Here is a 23,862-nt window from a genome sequence, read left to right as displayed (position 1 = left end):
AGTAAGCGTTGATTCCATTGTATCTATTTAAATTTATTTCAATTTAAGATAACATATTATCATAGTTACTGCATCTGACACCATATCATGTCACGTCTTTTTGATCAAGAAAAATATAATTATTAATCTTTTTCATCTTTATCTAACCTACTTCATGTACTAAAACGATGTTGCTAATAAGAAGAGTTCATTACTGCAATCTAAAGGTAACATTCCACTATTTTGTTTACATCTGCAGAGCATTTACATTGAAAAAATAATAAAAGACATCTTTTCCGTTCAACTTCTCTGCAACTAAAAGATAAATTAATGAAGAGAAAGGAAGTTATAATTACACACGCATAAACTATATTCCTGACAACTGTGGGGAGCTGCATAATGATAACTAATAATCACACATTGATTAATGGGCATATTGCGTTTAATAAATCTTACAACAGTGCTTCATAAATACGTTTTGATAACGACGCTGAAATTTCTTTACAGATTTGGAGAGACCATTTCCAATTAAAATTCTGTGCTTTAATATTTCCTTATAATGTATCTTTCACGGTTTCATGTTTAAAAATCATGACAATGTTGAATATCGGAATAACTTAAAGTTTTGCACAAATTCGCGTTTATTTGAATGAAAGAGGAAGCCTAGGGGATATATACGGTCTTTCCATAATTATATAGCATATACAGGGCGATTCAGTCAATATCATTAATTTTAACCACGTATTCGGAAGGCCTAATAAAGAGAGAAAATATAAATAAAAAATTACTCGACCTTACAAAAAATAAGCAAATTACCTCTTAACTTAACCCCGTTAATTCGACGCCCTACTTCGCAACAGGGAACGTCCCGGCGGTTTATATAGCGTTCGAAAGTTGAAGCGAAACGGCTGATTTCCCAAATCGTCCTGAATTTTGTACTTGGTTATTTCGTTGTCGTTAGTTACAGATTAAAAACACATTAAAAGCTTGGTTAATGACCGAATATTATGGTAGACCAAGATTCACTACCGATAGAACTTTGTGGGTCAGTGGTCAGGAGCGGTCCGGAATGGCGTTTAAAAATATTTTTTTCATTTTAATTTTTTTTTGATCGCGTATTCGTATTCTACTATTTTAAAGGTAATGACATTTTGACTGAGTCAACCTGTATAACGTCTGTATCAAAGTTGAAATTTATATTTCAATTGGTTCTTAAGTAATTGATGGAAAATTGTGTTTAGTTTGAAGAATTGTAAAACTCCCAGAAAGCGATTTTTTTGTGTTTATTTAAAGAGAGCTGAAGAACATTTTGTCGCTCTCGCACCGTACTTTTAAGGAATAAGTACTTACGTCACAAGTCTGGTAATCTAATATTTTATCAAAATCTGCAGAAGCAGCTGGAAAACTGATACCCACAAAATCTGCTGAAGGAGAATAAGGAGTAACAGTATTTTTGTGAATGGAAAGAAGCAAAGCAAGATTAATATTTCTACAATTTTTACCTACATAATGCTCCTCTAAGAAAAGAACAAATCACACTTGGTTGTTAATGACGACATAATTAACATAATACTTTAACGGACTTGTATCAATATTGTGTCGTTGATCTGGTACTACTATAGATAATGTCATTGCCCTATTGAATTTTGTGTCAATTTTAACATTGTAAGTAGTGCATAAATAGTCGGCTGCTAAAAAATACTCTTTATGTTGACGGCGGTAAGGTATTAATAAAACATGAAAAAGTTTAGAGATCCTGCAATTGTTATATCAGTTATTCTATTTCATTCATCTATCGTCTCCCTCTTCTTTTAAAACCATCAAAAACTTACTGAATTACACAAATTTTCAGTAATATTATTCAAATGACAACTGATACATTTTGAGAATGGAATTATCTAAATAGGTATCTACTTTTTATAAAAAAAAAAACTGTAGATATTTTAATGATAAACTAATTTAAATCGAGTTAACAATTTTTTCCCAAATTTATAGTCTTTTAAACAGGATGCCTTATACATTTTTACAAATTCTGTTGAAATACTTTCTCAGGTTTATGATTATAACGATCAAACGTGAGGGGATTCCATTTCTTTCTAAAACGTTTCCTAAAAGATCTGCGATCATTCAAAGGTTAGACGTGAAACAGTTCTTTTAGTTACTGAAGATCCATTACAAATACAACCTACGTATCTACTACTAGCCTGAGTGGCTTCAACTATCAAATATTTGACATTGCAAATAACACAGCCCACAAAAGAAGTTCTGTACCAGAGACTGAATGCGTACATAGATCGTGTGTATTTTTTATGCTGAATCCGAATTCGTTCTTCTACTTTTGCATAAGTACTGCTGTTAATTGTGGAGAAATTAAAGTAGAATATAGCTTCTATGGTTCGTTCTATTGTCATTGCTGTTGGACTTTTACCTTAACCATTGCATTCTACGAAAAAACTGAAGATTTTATTGGCGATGATTTATTTAAATCTGTCGGAGCAGATTGCGCTCAACATCAACATTTTTTATTGTTGAAACCCCTTAGATTTCTACTAATTTCTATACTACTGGCTAATTTTTATTCAAACTTTATATAAGTAGAAAATGAATGACGAATATAAACACAAAGTATCTTGTTTTCCTCGGCAACGCTGATAAAATCAGTAACAGACTTGAATAAACCAGTGCTTTTCTCTATACATGTATTACGAATAGACTCAGTTATTTTCTTTGTTTTACAGAAACAAATCAATCCTGAAAGTTTACCGCAACGTCGTGGTCACACCCTGTAAACAATTACACAATATATGTTAGTGGATAGATTTTTCCCTGATATTTTTACAGTTTAAGCAAAACGTGTACTACAAAACTGGTTAGGTATACTTTATGAAACTAGTTTTGTTCTTACTTTTTTCATAATACCAGTGAAACATAGCCAGAGGTATACTTCGGAATATGAATGGCTAAGTACAGGTTTTAAAAATTACTCTTACTTGTTTCCATTATTTATTTGTGCAATGCTCAACATTTACCCGTTCATTGTCAGCAATCTAGAATGGCCGATCTGATAAAGGAACTAATTGTTGTTCTCGATTGAATGTAATTCAATTACATCACTAACAGATTTTGCAATAAATTAATATTGCCTGAGATTAATAATTAGGTCTACAACGTCACTTTCATTAATAAAACTAATGATGCAATTATATATCGATTTCCAAAGTTAACAAAGTTTCAAACAAAATCATTTACTCTACCCGTGCACTGATGGTTTCAAATATCTAAACTGCAATAATTATAGATACAATGGTGTATATTAGAATCGTTTTTAATTCAGTATAAAAATGTTTTGTTTTATTTTCTCTTACTTGTTTCGGCTATTATGTCATCATCAGGAAAGCAGAAAAATTAGATTCATCGCAAAGGAAATTCCTGTAGAAACTATTTACCCGGTCAAAGTAGTTCAAAAAATTCTACGATCTATTATGATCCTGTTTAATTAAATAATATTATATTAAATAAAAGATGGTACTATTGGAAATGACGAAAGCGGTGTGAATTATCAGTAATTGAGGAAAACTATTTGTCTGATTGATAATTATCTAATGAAATTCTTCTTCTCTCCCTTCTTCTGCTTCTTCTTCCTGCTGGATACATGTAAATTGTTCAAAACAGCAATGCATCAGATGTCTCCTCGCTGATATCGTAAGAATCCTCTTCTGCTGGCGATTCAACATTGAAGCACCCCTTTTGGTATAGTGCTAAGTGCGGCTGCAAAAAAGTTGGATTGTTTTGTTCATTAGCATGTACAAGTTGTCAAGGCCTGCCGTGCTCTAATGTTGAATCGCCATCAGAAGAGGATTCTTACGATATCAGCGAGGAGACATCTGATGCATCGCTGTTAGAACAATTTACTTGTATCCAGCAGGAAGAAAAAGAAGAAGGAATAGAAGAAGAAGAAAACATTACACTTGAAATTCCATTAGATAATTACACAGCTACACAAAAAAAAAGTTGTCTATAATTTTCATGCGACATACGTTATCTGTAATATTTTTGCTTCCTGATCACGAATCCGGTGTCAGAATTGAGCTATCACATCACACGAATTTCTTAAGCTCAAAAAACAGGTAAAAATAGCAAAAATTCATGAAGCAGTGCTAGGAAAAATAAAAAAAAATTTTCTATATTCAAATGTTTATTTATATGGTTAAGACCCCGTCGAACGTGAATGCGTAGTCAGAATTGATGGTTCTTTTTCTAACTTAAAAAAAACAGGTGAATTAAGGTCAGATATCACGAATTTTCAAACAATAACAGATTCGCGCCCAATTTGGTATACGGGGGTTTTCTGGGTCGCTGATCGGGGATCCGAGGTCCATTTTGCAAAATTCAAGATGGCGGATCCAAGATGGCCGACCAAATTTTCAAAAAATAGCAGAATCGCAGCAAATTTGGTATACGCGGGTTTTCGGGGTCGCTGACTATGGATCCGAGGTCAATTTTGCAAATTTCAAGATGTCGGATTCAAAATGGCCGACCAAATTTTCAAATATAACAGAATAGCAGCAAATTTGGTATACGGGGGTTTTCGGGGTCGCTGATTACGTATTCGAGGTCAGAATTGCGAAACTCTTTTTGTAATATATTACTTTATAACCTGAGTACCCAACCATGTGTTAACCTACATTTTTTCGGCTATATCTTGTTTTTTTTTCTGTAAAATTTACCTCGAATTCGTGATCAGCGACCCCGAAAACCCCCTTATACCAAATTTGATGCGAATCTGTTATTTTTTGAAAATTTAGTAGGCCATCTTGGATCCGCCATCTTGAATTTTGCAAAATTGACCTCAGATTCGTGATCAGCGACCCCGAAAACCAAATTTGGCGCGAATTTGTTATTTTTTTCGTGATATCTGACCGTTTTTTTGAGGTTAGAAAAAGAACTATCAATTCTGACCGCTAATTCATGTTCGGCGGGGTCTTAACTATATAAATGAACATATAAATATAGAAAAAAAATGTTTGTATTTTTCTTAACACTTATTCATGAATTTTTGCTATTTTTTACTTGTTTTTTGAGGTTAGGAAATTTCTGTGATGTGATAGCTCAATTCTGACACCGGATTCGTGATCAGGAGACAAAAATACTACAGATAACATATGTCGCATGAAAAGTACAAACAACTTTTCTTTTTTTTGTGTGGCTGTGGTATCAATCAGACCGCTTTCATCATTTCCAATACTACCATTTTTTATTTAATACAATATTATTTAATTATACAGGACCACAATAGATTGTAGAATATAACTACCGGGAAAACCACGTTAAAAAAAATGCGCCAAGTACAGATATCGTCGAAACGTGTGCATATTATGGAGAACACATCTTTTTCAACTTTTTGAGTCGCTATTTCTCGGAAATGGTGATTCTTAGGAATAAAAGTGTAAGCATAATTTTTATAAATAATTGCATGGTCTACAATTTTTATTAGACCTGTTTTTATGATAAAACTTACCGTTTGGCCGAAAAATGGAAAAAAACATATTTGCGAATTTTGCCCTTGAATAATTTTTGTTGTAGATGTGGGATCGATGGAGACTTTTCACATTTCATTTATAATAGTGTTCCCAACATTTGTATCAATTTTCAGCTTTATGCGAATTATTGTAACCTTGAATGTCTATTTTGTCCGGGCTATAATAAAAAATTATACTAACAATTTTTGTTTAAATATGAAAATATTTATATATTTCAAAAAATCGTGACAGAAAATATCAGTAATTTTTTTAAAAAACTTTAAACCATAACATATTGAGGACAGACAATTACTGATATCATTTTAAAAATTGTGATGTTATTTACATATTGGTAGTTTGCATCAATTTCTTTTCCAATGATTGTCATTTTGCTTCTACCATGATAATGGCACAATAGCCGAAACTAGTAGGAAATAAATCAAAACACATTTATATTTATACTGAATTAAAAAAGACTTCCGTCAAGAAATTTATTTAATTTTTTAATTTTATATTTAAAATAGAAAACATCAACAGATCTACTTTTATACTGCTATTACAGTTTTTGATTTATAAAACCCAACACATACAGTCTTAAGGATGTCGCAATAAAACCGAGGAAACTTCGACTAAGTGTAATAGTGGTTCTTTTTTGTTATATTTACTGACCTAATCCAGACCAAAAAAGAAGAAAAAGGTAACAATAGCAATACCTCAGTTTTAATGTATGTAAATACCTATGTATATTACAGTAGCTACCATAAATTAATCAAAATTCCGGTGTGTTATTTAACTTATTCATTTAGTTATAAATATTTATAAACGCTGTTGATCATATTGTTTCAAAAAAGCTGTAGATATAAACGTGTCTCTATATTGAACATTAACAAATCTGAGGAACAGATAGCTCGATTCAAGTTATACAGGGTGTTCCTTAATAATATGCGAATATTTATGGGTTCTACATGGAAAATTAATGACAGTTTATTTTATAAACTATGGTCCATAAATGTTCCGTTGCGAAAATATGAGGTGTTAAAATTTTAGGAAAAAGAAGAAAATTAATTAATATTTTCGAAGCCGCTTGAGATATTTCAGTAATATTTTTCAATACAAACATAATTCTTCGCTCTAACGGTGGCGTGCGCACGAGCAGTAACTTTGATATTTTTAAAGAAAAAAATAGTAAGCCAATGGTTTTTTCCCAAATAAAATTATTTTTTAAACCTCCGTTTAATTCAAAAGAGCTCTGTTTGAGTTTTTGTCTTGCGAAGCGCTGTTTTATAATATAATATCTGAAAAGTTTATATTACGAGTAACAAAATGAATCCAAGGTTTCTCTTTCATTGTTAAATAGGCATTTGTGTGAAAAGGTGTAAATATAACTTTAAAGTGTGGGTCGAGCTTTATTAAATATATAAAGTTGTATAAATTTAATTTCTTACAATGTATTAATGGTTTCAAGTGGGATCAATCGGGAGTGGTGCTGAAATACAGGAATCAGCACAAGCCATTGGGTTAAAAATAAATCTATCATCCAAATAAACGAAAAATGTATTTTCATATGTAGTTAAATTGTTCATAGTTAGTTTCCCTGTAGAAAGTTTGCTAACCGCAATTTCTGTTAGAATATTCCTTTCTGAAATCTTGTCCCTATATCGGTAACTACTGCACATAAAAATGCTATTTCTATCGGCATTTATTTTATTTCGTACAGCCATCGCATCGCCGCGTTGAAGTGACGTTCTGTGTGTACGTCAGAAACTTAATAACGTCATCATGTCATAAACCTAGACATTATTTGTGAATAGTGCCGCTACACAGCAAAATTGCTTAGTGAGTAGTGACACCGTCTGAAACTTTGTGTGGTATAGGCCAGGAAATATACAGTTGAACGCGATTTTTTTATTTCGGCAAACTGAATTTATCACTATAGATGCTAAAGATTATGTACAGGGTGATTCACTATATTTTGACCCCCTTTAACTTTTTTGTTTTAAAAGTTATAAAAAAATGTGAAATACAAAAGTTGCACGATTTTTTATGAAGTTTTCGAAAATTATAGCAGAAAAACAAATGAAGTTCAAACAAAATGGCCGCGGATGTTAATTTTGTTAATTTAAATAGAACACCCTGTATATTTTCATATATTTGGATAGAACGTTTCCTGCCGAGTACAGTCATATATGGTTTGTTGGGTCCACCTCTAACAATAAGCGAGATAATATTAAAAAACGAAAAGAAGGTTTTTTATTAAGAAAATAAGATATTTTGTAATTGTTGGACATCTTTCAGGCATTTCTGCATTTTCTCCAATTACGTAAAGATTTAGATATACTCGTATTTGTAATATATTTTGACATATCCAACATGGATATAGTCCAAAATGGGTATAAATATTTTAACTAAATCTCACTAATTAGGCCGTGAGACGCCTATTTACTCATGGACAATGTTATATGGTAGGCCGTGACAGTGACAAATAATATTATGACAACATTGTTATTGTTCGACAGTTTGTATTATTATTCAATTAAAATGGGTTACACAGAAATAGAAAATTTAAATATTATTAGGAATTAAAATAAAGTATGGAGGATATCTTAACAACTCTATCTTAATTCCTATAATATTTGAATTTTCTATTCTGTGTAACCCATTTTAATTAAATAATAATACAAACTGTCAAACAATAACAATGTTGTCATAATATTACCTGTCACTGTCACGGCCTACCATATAACATTGTCCATTATTAAGTAGGCCTCTCACGGCCTGATTAGTGAGATTTACTTAAAATACTTATACCTATTTTGGACTATATCAATGTTCGATATGTCAAAATATATTACAAATAAATCTAAATCCTTACGTAATTGGAGAAAAGGCAGAAATGCCTGAAAAACGTCCAACAATTACAAAATATCTTATCTTCTTAATAAAAAATCTTCTTTTCGTTTTTTATTATCTCGCTTATTGTTAGAGATGGACCCAATAAACCATATATGACTGTACTCGGCAGGGAACGTTCTATTCAAATATGTAAAAATATACAGGGTGGTCCATTTAAAATAACAAAGTTACCATTCGCGGCCATTTTGTTTGAACTTCATTTGTTTTTCTACTGTTATTTTCGAAAACTTCATAAAAATTCGTGCAACTTTTGTAATTCACATTTTTTTATAACTCTTAAAACAAAAAAGTTAAAGGGGGGTCAAAATATAGTGAATCACCCTGTACAATAACACATTAGTTTCCACAGTCATAAAAATGGGGGGAAGATTGTTTACAGGCTGGTTAATTGTATAACTTTTTCGTAAATTCACGTTTTTCGCTTACAACTTTTTTCCGTTCATTTCCACGAGAAAACAGTAAAGTACTTTTTTTTCGTCTTCAAAAGACCTACAAAATTAGATCTTCAAAAAATATTGATTAGATCAAAAGTTATAAACAGAAGAAGTTTATTTATGGCTTTTGAATAATTAAACATTTATAAACTGCTTTATTATTACCAGAACGTTTTGGCATCGCATCCTCTCATTCCTTATTATTATCTAATAACTCACACGAAATCTGGAATCGGTAAGTTGAATAGTTTACAAGTTATGGCCTTATAAACAAATTAACTAATAATTAGTCTGGACGATCCCGAACATCTTCCATAATTGCAGTGATTTTTTTCATGGTAAATTTCATAATAGTACATTGAAATCTATAATTTTCTTTTTAATTTCAAATTTGCAACCTGGATTTTTTTTATTTTTTAGCCTTAGTTGCAAAATATATATTATTACATATTCGGAAAACTTGTGAAAAGAGCTTTAAGTTAAAAGATTCGTTGAAAAGCAACGGAGTTACAGACTGTCAAAGTTGACGGCCTACTGTTAAACAAATTAGGTTGGTAGCGGAAAAAAAATATCTACTGTCATAACCGGCAACCAGAGTACTTTCCCAGATAATAATATTTTATTTGTGGAAGTACGTTAAGGGCATAAGTCAGTGGGTCGCTTTATTTTTCGGCGAGCCGTGGCGCGGCGGAAGGGTGGGGGAAGCGAACGACAGCGAGTCCGAAGAAAATGACGATAATATTCATAGTCCTGCCGTTAATAAAGCAAAATTCGAAACTAATATGTTATTGTACATACCTAATATTAGCATCTATATAGTGATAAATTTAGCTTACCAAAACAAAAGTCGCGAAATGGTAGTAGTTGCTCTTACACAAGGAGAGTCGAAAAGTAACCTTAATGTGATGCTCATGCTATTACCAGAACTGTAATCCCCAATCTTTGAAAATTACAACACAGTTTTTCTACTACCGAAAAATTTGCAGACATTGCAGTAATTATTGATTATTTCCTCACATGTGTCAATAACCAATGGTATTATTTTAAAATAAATAAGTACGTGCTGTTTCAATTAAATTTATTTTTTCAAATAAATAATGCAGCAAGTTGCATAATGCAACTCTATTAGAATACACTACTGGAAAAAATTAAGGGAACAAAAAAAAATCAGAAATTTTTAAGTGATTTTTAACTGCATCTTAGTGAAAAATGGCCGTATCCAGATAAAAAAGCAGTTTGAAGCACTAAGTCTGTAGTTTCAAGATCTTTTGACAAAAAAAAAGTTTGAGCTCCGGTTATTGAGTAATCATAGGAAACAACGCGAGAAAAAATTTTCTAATTTTTAAAATTTTTTAATGGTCCCTCGGCTCAGGACATTTTTTTTTTACTTAAACTGATGCATAGGTCAGTTAAATTGATTATTCCGCTTTAATTTGCTTTTTTCTTTTCTGTACATCATTTCTTTGTTAAGATATCCGGCCTTGAACGAAAAAGGATCCTTTTGCCTTTGATCCCCAATATCTCAGTAGCTAATGGCAGCACAATAAAAAGGGCGCTTTTGAAAACTTGAATATACCCTCTACAAGTGACATTTCATTATTTTTGAAGAAAAAATATTTTTTTATCTTTTAACATTTATTTGAAAAAAAATGCAAAACATTACTTTTTACGGTTTTTTTTAGAAAATCTACCGCTAATTTACAAATATTGATAAAAAGACTAATGTTAAGAGAAATTTTTACAGCTCAAGGTAGCCACAATAACTTTGTAAAGTTAGTTAGAGCCGTTTTTTTGTCCCAAACCATCAAAATTTTGGAAAGAATTAAAGGAACAGGTTTATTGCTCCCGATCATTACGTAATCATTATCAAAATGAAAAAGAAGAATTTTTCTCGACTTTTCCCACAATATTGCATTAGATATTGTTTGAATTAAAAAAAAAAAATTAAAAAATTAAAAAAATTTTGAAAAATAATAATTTTAGATTTTTTTTTGAAAAGTTGCTGTATGTTTCAAAAAAGAATATCTATTTGTTTTTGACACGGTTTGGATCCTGGTTTGAAAATTTTGCAAAATAAATTTTTGATTTTTTTTTTTGAAAAGTTACTGGATGTTTAAAAAAAGAAAAGCTAATCATTTTTTACACGGTTTGAATCATCGTTTTTTAAACGTCGGCATTTGCGTTACCCTTGGGTACCACGTGGAGGTTGCACGGTCGGATTTACGCTTCGTACACATACACACACAAAAAAAAAGTAGTTTGAAGAAAACTGTTTTTTGAAACGTAAGTAAACTTCATAGAAAATATCGGAAATCAATCTTATGAATGTGTGTAAATCCAGGACGAAATTCGGCTTTCAATGTTAATTTTAATACAATTAAATAAAGTTTTGTAAAAGCCGATTCGTGTCAGAAACGACTAAATATTATTTTTTGAAACATCCAGCTACTTTCCAAAAAAAAAAAATCAAAAACTTTTTGTAAAAATTAAAAATTTTTTTATCAAGATATTCCAAAAAACCGTAATTTTTTGCATTTTTTCAAATTCGTGTTCAGTATGAAAAAATTTTTTATTTAAAAAATCATGAAAGGTAAATTTACTTTGCGGTCATTAGTTACCAAGATATTGATGATCAAAAACAAAAGGATCATTAAAAAAAATTGCAAATATTTATTCCTGCGCTATTTCCTGATTGCTCAATAACCGGAGTTCAAAAAATTTTTTGCCAAAAGATTTTCGAATTAAAGACTTGAAGCTTCAAACTTCTTTTTTTATCTCGATACGACCATTTTTACTTAGGTTTATCAAAAATCAATACAAAATTTCAAATTTTTTTTTGTTCCCTTAATTTTTTCCAGTAGTGTATTATTTAACAATTTCATTTTATTAAAATATTAAATATAAAATTTATATTCCACACTAGTTTGAAGAAAAAAACGGCCTCCAAATAAAAATATGATGCCTACATAATAATATACTTTTATATTTGATACTCATAAAAAGACGATTTCGATTAGCGTAGGTACCCACATAATACCTGGTAGATCGTTCATTCAACTCTGTAAGATTATTCCATTCTTTAAAAATAGTGGTCAAGGTCAACTACGGTCTAACAACTCAGACTTTCGTGGTTACAGTCCTCATTTTTATTCCAAAGTGAAAAAATTTAATAAACATTCAACGTAAACAACGGTTCAGTACCTAGTATTCCGTGAAGGATCAGAAAGGATTTGCTTAACTGTAAGTGCACTTGTATTGACATATACAGAACCAACGTGTGCTTTTTCCAAGTAACTCATGTAGTTAGATATCTTAAATATGTTCGGTAATAAATTAATTGAGAACGTCTAGAGAAAAAACATTTTAAATTTGGGAAAGGGAAAATTAAACACGTGCGATAAAAAAATGTAAGGTAGCGTTTGGTGCATTATACACACTGTAATATACAAGTATACCCTTCAATCAGCCAGCTGGAAGCCCCTAATTGGAAACAGATCCCAAGCGATTTGATTAGTTTTCCCACAGCTAGTATGACTATACAAACAAAAACGTACACTAGTCACAGCTTTGCAATTATTGCGTAAACGTAGTGTAAACCAGCTGTCTGCATTGAATGGGAGAATGAATTGCTTACCTAGGTAATATGGAAACCGTTGTTACTTTATATATAGTAATGTCTTTGTAATAGTCTTTGTAACAACTAACAAATTATTTTCTTTTTCAGGTGGTCGTGAAAGCCAAGACTGAACATGATTCATAACCCCCTCCTCTGTGGGAATTGTCGAGAAAGAAATATGGAAATCACGTATCCAATACTCGGAAAATAAATGCTCAAATTCCGACTCAAGTAGGTAGTTTATTTTTGACTCGGTTACATATTAGTTCTGCAACGTCTCCATTTGAAACGTTACACGACGTTATTTTCGTGAAAAACATGTGTGGATGGAATAATTGACAACATATTATTTATTATCAATTTGTGCCAAGAACCTGCAATCCTTCAGTATTATATCGTGTGTTGTGGTTTTTTTGATACATCTTTGTTTCGTAAACATGTTAAAAATAGTGCTATAAGTGAAGTAAAATGCCATCTAAACGACAATACGATTTAGTGCAAAATGATGATTATGATATCAGAATTCCACTCCACCCCGAGGAGGCTTTCCATCACGGCATCACGTTTCAAGCCAAGGTGAGCGTAATTACAATTTATAATATTCTCATTATAATGTCTTGCATCCCATGCTTCTGACAAAATCCTTGATTTATATGTAAATGTTAGAGGTTAAATGTTATATAAATTACAACATAAACCTTAATCGGTATCTACAAGTTTTTGTAAAATGTAAAAATCCCGACATGATAATTACTCAGGTATATTATTAATGTTTTATCCACACTTCAATTCCAAAATTGCTCCGTTTAACTGCTAGAGGGCGGCCAAATCCGACAAAAATTTTTGTTTATTCTGAATATCTCGAAAACGACTTTATCGATTTTGACTATTTTTGGGTTACAGAGTTAGGTCTTTAACTTGTTTTAACGTTATTTAGAATCATTTTCAATCCCTACTATTATAAATAAATCAGATACCGTACAAATATAACCACTTACTTTTATAAGTGTTAGTTGCATCTTGGATTTTCCTGAATAATCTCTCTTCATTATTAACAGTGGAGGCATAAACTTGTGTTTTCAATGCACCCCACAGAAAATAATCGCATATGGTTAAGTCTGGTGCTCGAGGTGGCCATTTTATAGGAGCATCGTCTCTTCTTCCAATCCACTTGTTAGGATACCGATCATGCAAATACTGACGGACAGGTGTTGTAAAGTGGGTAGGTGCTCCATCGTGCATGAACTACATGCTGTGACGGAATAGGTAAATCATCCAATAAATTAGGTAAAAAGTTGAAATAGTTGTCCCCATTGAACCGATGCGCGATGAGGAACCACACCAGGACCAGTAATAAAATTGGTAGTAATTCCCGCCCACACGTTTGCTCTAAAATCATGCTGAAAATGCCGTAGAGTGTGAATTTTCATCTGCAAAAACGTGTTGGTTATGGGTGTTGACTATTCCTGACCTAGTGAAACAGGCTTCGTCGGTAAATAAAATGTTTTTAATAAAGTTGACTTCATAGGCCCTCTGATTTTGTATAAAATGACAAAATGCTAGACATCTTTCTGGGTCAATGGGTAGTAATTCATGTACTGATTGAATGTGACACACACGCACACGCGCCCACACGCGCACACACGCGCACACGCACGCACGCGCGCTCCCACGCACAGGTTTTCAGGATGTTGTGGGGACGCCAGCTATAGACCGATTTCTGGGGACTTCGGACTTACGAATGGAACCCGATGCAAAATAGTTTATAGGTCACGTGTATCAATTCAGTTCGCTTTAACACACCATAGAATTATCATAAATCGAGAAAATAACTTGTGAGGACGTCCTCATTATCGGGTTTGTGTGTCTGTGTGAAAAATTGCGGGGACAGTCCCGACCATCTTGCAGTGTCTATGTATTGTAGGGACCTTCACACACACCTTTTATTTACGGTGTTGTCAAATTTTCAAGTCCCCACTATTTAGGGTCCCCACGAGACGGGTGTGTGTCTCATATGTTAATTATTATGACGTTGTTAATGAAAATTACTTATTATAGCAAGATTCACATTATACGGAACGTCAACGTACCATCACGGACCAGCATCGTCCCGTCAAGCTGTTAGTAGTACGCATTTCAAATTTTCGGAAAAGTATAGTACAGGGTGTCATTTAATATAAAAAAGTTATGGTCGTTTCCAGTTAAACCGGAAGTGAAAGAATTTGAATATTAGGCTTAATTTAAAGAAGATTAGGTGTACATCAGATGCACAAATTTCAAGCTTATATTTTGTTATAGCTGCTTTACATTGACAATTTATTCATCAATAAATTGACGAAGTTCGTCATCAATTAATTCACGAATTTATTGGTAAACAGTGTGGTTTTACACTGCTACAGTCTTTGTCAAGTTTTTTGACGTATGAATCAGTTCTACCAATGAATCAAAGAAGTAAATAAATTTCAAAAATGTTACCTTTCCCCTCATAATTGTAGTGATACCGTTCTGACACATATTATATAAATATTAGTTTTTGTAAATAACAAATCAGTAAAAACAATGCAAAACTAGCACGACGCCACACAATTATTTACATATTCCAATAACATAACCTCATTACTGATCTGAGGCTGGATATCTGTTGGGTTGGTACTTCCGAACTTCATGAAGAAATTGACGAAAATTAGAACATGCTCTAAATCGTCAAGAACTTGATGAATAAATTGATGAAGTTATTTGTCAGCTGATTTGGTGCATTACACTTGTCCAATTTCTTGATGAAGCGACTTCATCAATTAATTGATCAATAAATTGTCAATGTAAAACAGCTTTTAAATAATAACAGATACAACTGAGACACCTGGTATTCACATAACAGTCTACCTATTTTTGAGTCAACTCTTAAGCAGGATTCACATTATACGGAACGTCAACGTACCATCACGGACCACCATCGTCCCGTCAAACTATTAGTAGTACGCATTTCTTATGATAATATTTGGTAATTACCATAAGAAATGCATACTACAATAATCTGACGGGACGGTGCCGGTCCGTGATGGTACGTTGACGTTCCGTATAATGTGAATCCTGCTTAAGAGTTGACTCAAAAATAGGTAGACTGTTATGTGAATACCAGGTGTCTCAGTTGTATCTGTTATTATTTAACAAAATATAAACTTGAAATTTGTGCATCTGATATACACTTAATCTTCTTTAAATTAAGCCCAAGATTAAAATTCTTTCACTTCCGGTTTAACTGGAAATGACCACAACTTTTTTATTTTAAATGACACCCTGTACTATACTTTTCCGAAAATTTTAATTCTGCAAAGAAATTGCGTTTCTATGAAGTAGGTATTACACTTGGTATTTAGACTTCAAAACACAAGTGAAATTGCATTTTAAATGTTTCCAAAATTATGAAAAGCATGTGCATTATTTTGGATTTAAATTTTAAAATAGTAAAGATAGACTCTCCAAAATTTGCATTTTGGAAAATCTGAAAACTAATTTACAAATATTTTATTGAAAGTGAAATAATAATAAATGAATTACAAAAAGATATTACAACTTTTGTTATTGGAGTTTACAGGGCGGTTTTTTATATTTTGAGCTCTACCGGCTAAACTGTTAATTTTTGGTTTAATATTTAAACGGTCGAAATTTGGTATAGGGAGTGTTATATAGAAATACATAGAATTTTCTATAGAATTAAAAAGTATAATAGGGTGCTTCGTTTAAAAAAAAATAAGTTAGGTAGGTACTGTCTTTTTATAAATTCCGATGTTCAATTGTTTTCTTTGATATGCTATAATTAAACTTAGATATCGTCCCTACAACTTTAGTAGCAAGTTTTGTAAAAATATAAAAAACCACTCTGTACAAAGGTTTGTACAATCACAATTTTGGAAAAATGTTAAAACAGAAAAGTCTTAATACAAAATATAATACTTTATTGGAAAGGAAATTTTAGAATTCAAAATTTAAGAAAAATATACGGTCATTTAAAAAAAAGTTAAGGTCGTTTCCGGGTAAGCTGGAAGTGAAACAATTTTAATATTAGGTTCATTTTAAAGAGATTTAGGTGTATATCAGATGCTCAAAATTTCAAATTTATCTTTTGTTAAATAACGGAGATATTCCATTGGAACAATACAACTGAGACACCTGTATAATATCTTCTAACTAAAAACTCTAAAAACTATTGTCAACTTATTTGTCTCTTGTGGTTTCCATATTGTATTTTTTCAAGACAGAAGTTCTGGATTAAAGAAAATTTAATCAGAAATATTTGCATTTTTTATTTGCACTAGAAACTTAAATCGAGCTACTACAAATTACTAATAAAGAGCACGACAACAACAAAAACTAAACTATGTTCATGAACTCCATTTAAATTTTGGGGACTTGTGTAAGTCCACATTAATTCTGTCAGTCCCCACAAGTATAGCATCGACAGAGCTCATGTCCCCACAATGGGCGGAAAATTCACTAGTTTATGTATATGTGTAATAAATTGCGGAGAGAGTCCTCACAACTTGATGGTGTTTATGTATTGTGGGGACCTTCATTCACACCTGTAACAAAAGCTCATAGTCGATGTACAATTATTAAGGGGATATTTCATAAAATTTTTATAGAAAGAAACGTCGTAGTTAACATTTAGATAGGTTATAAATTGGATGGACTTGTGTAAGTCCACATAATCCTGTCAGTCCCCACAAGTATAGCATCAATAGTGCTCATGTCCCCACAATGGGCGGAAAACCTACGTCAATTCACTGGTTTGTGTATATGTGTGATAAATTACGGGGACAGTCCTCACAAAACGGGTGTGTGATATTCACAATGTGTAAAAAATTATTTAAACTGTTTATTATGTTTTCGGCCAGATAAAAATAAGCTGTTTTTAAGACATAAGTATATACCTAAAACTGATTTCTGGATCCCTGAAAATTTCAATTGATAATAATGTCTTTTATTGTGTCTAGTTATTCATTAATTTAATGCGTAAGGATGATTTATTTTTTAAATGAATAACGCAAAATATTTTTTTATCATTAAAACCTAACTAACAGCAAAATAGCTTTTGTTTAATTGGATTTAGTCAAAACTTTTATGTTCCATTTTTTTGTAAGACTTAAATAGTAAGAGTTAGTTACCTAATAAAAGTTAGGTACGTGTTATTTCAATATCGTGTTTGCGTTTAAAATTCAGGGATTGATTTATCACAATAACGCGTCGCTATCAATTTAAAATATATTTCAATAATTTCTTGTTAAACCAATAATTTTAGATAAGCACCAAACAATTCTTGACTGATTTTTATTGTAATAATAATAATATTTTGTAAAGAATTAGGAGCTCTTTGAATATATTTTGCTAATTGTCACGTTTTGTATTTTAAATTGAAAAGATTATTGTGTGAAATTTTGGTATTCTTCATGACATTGTTATGTTATTAAGAGTTCCTACATATCGGATAAAAAAAAATCAAAATTTTTGCTGGCTGGCTATTCATTATGCATAAAGGACTAAATTAGCTAAATATGGAAAACCGCAAAACTCGTCATGTGAATATGTTTCGTGCTGGAAATAAAAATAGCAAGGTGGCCTGTAAAATATAAGACTAATACAGTTATTTGTACAGGAATATTCATATAATATACTATACTTTCAGTTTTTTTTTACTGTATACAGGGTGTCACCTAACGAATACTTCAAGGTTCAAGGGTATAATCTAGAACCCAAATGGTGTCGATTTAACCAAATTTGCTTAAACGAATATCGCAAAAAATATTACAAGGTGTTAAAGTTTCTTTTTTTGTTCTTGTTTTCTCCTTAACTTGGACTCCAGTTAACAGATTTGAGCAAAAATTTGCTGTTGCTTAGTTTCTCTTCATGAAGTATGCAGTGAACTATTTTTCTTTTAGTAGAACTGACTATTGACATCTATTATTTTAGTAAGCTACAAATAACAAAATATTGCTCTAAAAGTGAAACAGAAATAAATCGAATTAGCACTGGAATAAAATCTGAAATTAATAGTCTTGATAAACTGTAATAAAGTAGATTTGAACTTTCAGCTTTATAAGGAATACCTAGGTCTGTTTATCATTTGGAATTATATATATTTGCTGCTTCAGAAAGTAATTGTTCTTTAGGAACAGTCCTTTGTGAGGCTGATAAATGAGCTACTGCTTGGGAATATAATAAAGGGAAAAATGTCTCTTTTTACTGTGCTGCCAAGCGGAAGGATTTCTAGGGCAAGAAATTATTGGAAGCCCTTTATGTTTGTCCGTTTCGCTTTATTTGAAGGAAGGGACTCCTAGAGGCTTTCGCTTTTTCTCACATATTTTTGAGTTTACTTTTGTGTCTTCATTAACAAACAGACTACTACTTATGTAATATAGTCGTTTAAATAAAGCAATTTTATGCAAAATATAAATAAAAATATAGTTGGGTATAAAATAAGTTATTAATTAACATTAAAATTATCCAACTTCTCAATTATGACGTATTTAATTCCATAAAAACTTACAGATTATTCTAAGTAGGTAATCTTTCTTATATCCTGCCCTAAACTGATAGTGCCAACAACAATATTTTTAGTGCTTAAAAGATATTCCCGACTACGGTTCTACTTGATTAATATTCACCATTTGCACGTATTTGCTAATATTTCTGGGACGTATACAAATATCGGTACAAAATACTACAAAATAACTATTATTTAACACAAATAATAATACGTTAGGTGACTTTAATTTTTATAACGCAACTGTCAGTTGAGAAAAACACCCGATAAATAGTCAATCCTTTTTCAACATTTAATACAGTATGTTCCGTTTTTCAGGTTAATACCTCTGGAAATGTGAGAAGGTTGTAGACTTTTCGCAAGCCAGTTTCTTTACAAATAGTACTCTGAAGGGAGGTTATATTCTACTAAGCATTTTATTGACGTAACGAACGCCTGGCCTACTACGATTTTTTAATAGAGTCGTTTTTCCAGTGGTATTAGGCATTTTTTTTATCAAAAAGATAATATTACCAGGCTATTCAACTCTTATGAAAATACCCTTATACCAAATTTGATCGACAATTGTCTATTGAGTGTTTTTTTTTATGAGGTGTCAAACTCAATCAGACAACTAAAAATTATAATAAGCAGGTCAAAGATTACCATGAACGTGAAAACAAGTACCAATCACACAAAGAAAAAATACAAATATACATAATACATATTTGTTTAAAATTATTTCATTCATTGAGTGTAATTGGTAAACTACCCTCATAACGTAAGAATATCTTCCAATTATGGAAGAATATTTATCCTTACAGAATAAAGCATATGTAAAGTATTTCTTTTAAGACGATTGGAAAAATGTGTTCGACTGGAAGGAGGTTTCGTGGAGATAACTAAAATTTAATTTAGTTTGTTTTGCAATTTTTTGTTTAACAATTTAATACTTATGATTCATTACCTACATTTTTTGTACGTTAATTATTATTATTTTTACTGTGGCCTCAATTAAAACTTTTAAATTTATAATGCCCGTATTTTTTCTTTCTTATTATAATTTTTAGTTGTCTGATTTTTCGAAGTTTGGCACCCCACAAAAGAAACACTCAATAGACATTTGTCGTTCAAATTTGGTATATGGGTATTTTGATGGGTGTTAATAGTCTGGTCTTTTTGATAAAAAAATGCCTATTACCACTTTCTTTTAAAAAATCGTAGTAGGCCAGGCTATGATTAGTAGAATATAACCTCCCTTCAGAGACTATTTGTAAAAAAATTGGCTTGCGGAAAGACCACATCCTTTTCTCATTTCCAGAGGTGTTAACCTAAAAAACGGAACATTTTGAATTTTGAACAAAAATTTCATATTTGTTTTGGGAAATGATTCAAGTTGGTTAAAAATTATAGGAAGAAGGCTTTGTTACAAACAAAAAAAATTATATAGATAAGGCGTCATTTTTGTATAAGATATCAAATAAATTAATTACGTTAGTTCAGAATTCAAACTTATTTTCATCTTCGAAATTTGAAATTTTGAATTTTTTAATTCTTGCATCCTCTAAATTTTCTAAACTACGTTTTTTGTATAAGAGATCAGGAGCAAATTATATAAGAAGATAAATAATATTTTTCTAAATTTGGTGGCAATAAGCACAAAACAGATTGCAACAAAAATTATATCCCATTTTCTTGGTTTTCTTAAATCAAAATCTATACAAGACCCGAAACTTATAAGTTTTTATCATTTACGGTTGTTGTTATCATAAAATTCCATCTGTCTAGGTGATCTGTAGGTAGCAATTGTAAGAGAAGTGAGGATATCGTTCATAAGAATTTCTTGCAATTTTATATATTATATATTTTTATATTGTAATTAGAAAATATTTAGCTACAATATACCTAGCACTTACCTATTACTTTGGCAACATACCCATATTCTAAATACATATAATCTGGTTCTTGTAGTTGCTTAGAAGGTGTATCTAGTTTGTGAGGGAAATATAAGGATCAAAAGCATTATCTCATTACCAGTGGAGATTGATACAATTATTTTAAGTTTTGCCCAAAGCAAAGCAATTCGCTGTTCGTATTGGTAACCCTATTTGTTCATGACATGAACAAAAAGCAGGGACATGTCTACAGTTAGACTAAAAATATTGATTGGCAAACTCATGTTTCCATCCACCTCTGCTTGTTTGAGATTTTTTTGTTCTTCGTTCAACAGTTTCTTAAAATATATAAATTTGTATGGATTTCTTAACAAAAATAATAGAGCGCAATATATATTTCTATGGCTTATCTCATTTTTTCAGTTTGATTACTAAAGAAAATATTTTTGTAGATATTGGTCATACTATTTTCAACTGTAAAGTATTATTTGAAATTAAGCATGTGAGACTAGGCTTAAGACAAGATAATTTAATCGCAATAAGGTACATTAACACAAATACTACATTCATATTTAGACACACACGCGTGCTTATGACATATTTCTAAAATATTACGTGCACAATCGTCTGGTTAAATAAATCACCAACAGTTTTGATTTTGTATGGATTTGCATTTACAGAAATTAATTAATTAATTATAGCAAATCTTTAACTAGAAAAGAGAACTGGGCTATATAGTAATTTAGATTTTACAATTAAAACACTAAAAAGACTTTGGGGGTAACTGTACAAGGTTAAGCGCGCGCATATATAATATGTGTACTTATATAGTTTCTGACTGATATTTGTCCATATATCGACACTAACATAAAATGGTCATGTCATAAAGCAGTAAGGAAAGGACAAATTGATCTAGTCAATGATGAATTACTTAGTAGTTTAGCAAGAGAGTCTATTTGAAGTAGTAGGGATTAGTGAAGTAGTTTTATTACTTCAAAAATTGAACATGTACATATATTTCTGCAATTATTAAACGGCGTACACTTGCTTTTACCAAAACGCACACCATCCTTACTACCGAATTTAAACAACTGAAGAGTTACTTTATGTTAAAATCTAATTTTTTTTCTGAATGTAGCGTAGAACTTACAAATGTGTACAGTTGATAGATTCTATGTGTATATGTGTATATTTTAAAAAGATATGTTAGCAAAATGGGAAACAATCCTATTGTTGACATTACTTAGTTTCAAGCTGTCAAGATTAAGAAACATCACAAGCGATACTTGATAATTTAGCCAGCGTTAATTAGGTATCATTTTCGTAGTCATTACTTTTTTGTTGTTTTGACAACTTGTTCAGAATAACTGCTTTGATTTATTGTTTCTTTTATCTCTAGGTAAATAACACATCATTCAAGTTTCAAAATAATTTTTTGCTGATATAGTCATCATCACCTCACGATGGATTTGAAATGTTTAACAAATGAATAAAAATAAATATAAAGGGTGTAATAAATATGAATTAGGTAAAATTAATATTTTAATTGGAGAAGATAAGAGAATAGGGTTTAAGTGGCAAAATTAATTCTCTCAAAAGTTACCTGTCATAAAAATAGAGAAGAAAAATTAGTGTTAATTTGTTATATTTCTAGAACCAATGGTGTCACTCTTTAGTTTTTTAAAATCAGATAAAAATGATGGAGTTATTGCTTGCGCATTTTGGAACTTAGTAAAATTGATTAATAATGAAATGAAATATTTTTTTGGTGGAACAGATTTTACTTAACTCAACAAATACCCTAAATTGTCTTTCGATATTTTGAAGATGGATAATACACTATAAAAATTACCTTTTGATAAAAACTTTTCTGAAAATGAATAATAATGGAGATATATGGTAATTTCAGAGATATTTTAAGCCATTCACGATTTTATTCATATTTTAATATTAACTTAATTCACAGAGTATTATTTAAATCCAATATCTTGCATTGTTTTTGAGGGTGACTGTCACTATTTCTTTATTATTTAGACATTTTTCTACCTGTGAAAATTAATAATAATAACAGTGAAAGTCAGTAAATGGTAATTTTTTATGAAAATATATTTGACGAGCTCAAAATTTTACATCAAAATAGGTAGACAAATAAAAAATTAGGCAGAACTATTTTCATAAAAATAACCCTTAACTGACAGGTTTACATAAGTTATATTAGTGTCTAGCATCATCTTATTTTTTCATTATTCTTATATTTTCATTATGTAACTATATGTCATGTATGAGTACATACAAATGCTTATTCCATAAAAGATAGTTTAATATAAAAAGAACTTGCTAAGAAATTGTAATCCAAATTTTCAGTAAACGGTTACACGTAGTATTTCTATGACGCTCCCACATCACTCATATAATATTTTTAGCCCAGTAATAAATTTTATAACATGAATGGCATATGTTTATAATGTCGGATATATCCAACAATTTCTATAAGACAACTACGCTTGAATTAACTCAAAATTGTTATTTTTAAATATTTTCTTTGAAGTTCTACTGCGTTTGCTTTCTTCATCGAAAACATTCTATTTTTAATTCATAGATAAGCGACAGGATTACAAAAATAAAAAAAATATTTCACATATATATTAACAAGTTACTCTCATATCAAAATCTGAATTATTGGAAAATTTATCAGAAATAAAAATGGGATAAAAATTAAAAAAGTTGGGGATGAAATACTGATGGGTCCTTTAAAACTACCTTCTTTATAAGATGTGTTTGAATAATACTGGTCAAGAAAAATGATAATCATCGTCCCCCTTTAAATATTTCCATTTTGAATTTGTTTTGTACAGAGATCTTGTGAATTTTTTGATGCTGAATTCGAATCCGCAGGCCAAAAACCGATTTACCATGGCATTTTTTAGTAAAACGCTAAAATATCCCCTAAAATAGGGTGAAATAGTGAGGTTGAGGTAAAGCTTTA

At 30.8% G+C, this 23,862-nt stretch overlaps 1 protein-coding gene across 1 annotated transcript in view; it reads left to right on the top strand.

Annotated features, from left to right (window-relative positions):
* Positions 1-12,448: 12,448 nt before the first annotated feature.
* LOC108906961 (capon-like protein) overlaps positions 12,449-23,862 on the top strand; it is a 150,542-nt gene continuing 139,128 nt past the window's right edge. The window contains exons 1-2 of the mRNA XM_018710420.2: positions 12,449-12,483; positions 12,570-13,037. Coding sequence (XP_018565936.1) covers positions 12,930-13,037 — 108 coding nt within the window. The 5' untranslated portion in view covers positions 12,449-12,483; positions 12,570-12,929. The remainder of the gene's footprint in view (positions 12,484-12,569; positions 13,038-23,862) is intronic.

The sequence above is a fragment of the Anoplophora glabripennis genome, unplaced genomic scaffold (genome assembly GCF_000390285.2).
Source record: "Anoplophora glabripennis isolate ALB-LARVAE unplaced genomic scaffold, Agla_2.0 scaffold223, whole genome shotgun sequence".
Classification (NCBI taxonomy): Eukaryota; Metazoa; Arthropoda; class Insecta; order Coleoptera; family Cerambycidae; genus Anoplophora; species Anoplophora glabripennis.
Note: the sequence above shows the minus strand (reverse complement) of the source record. Positions and strands in the feature narration are given on the sequence as shown.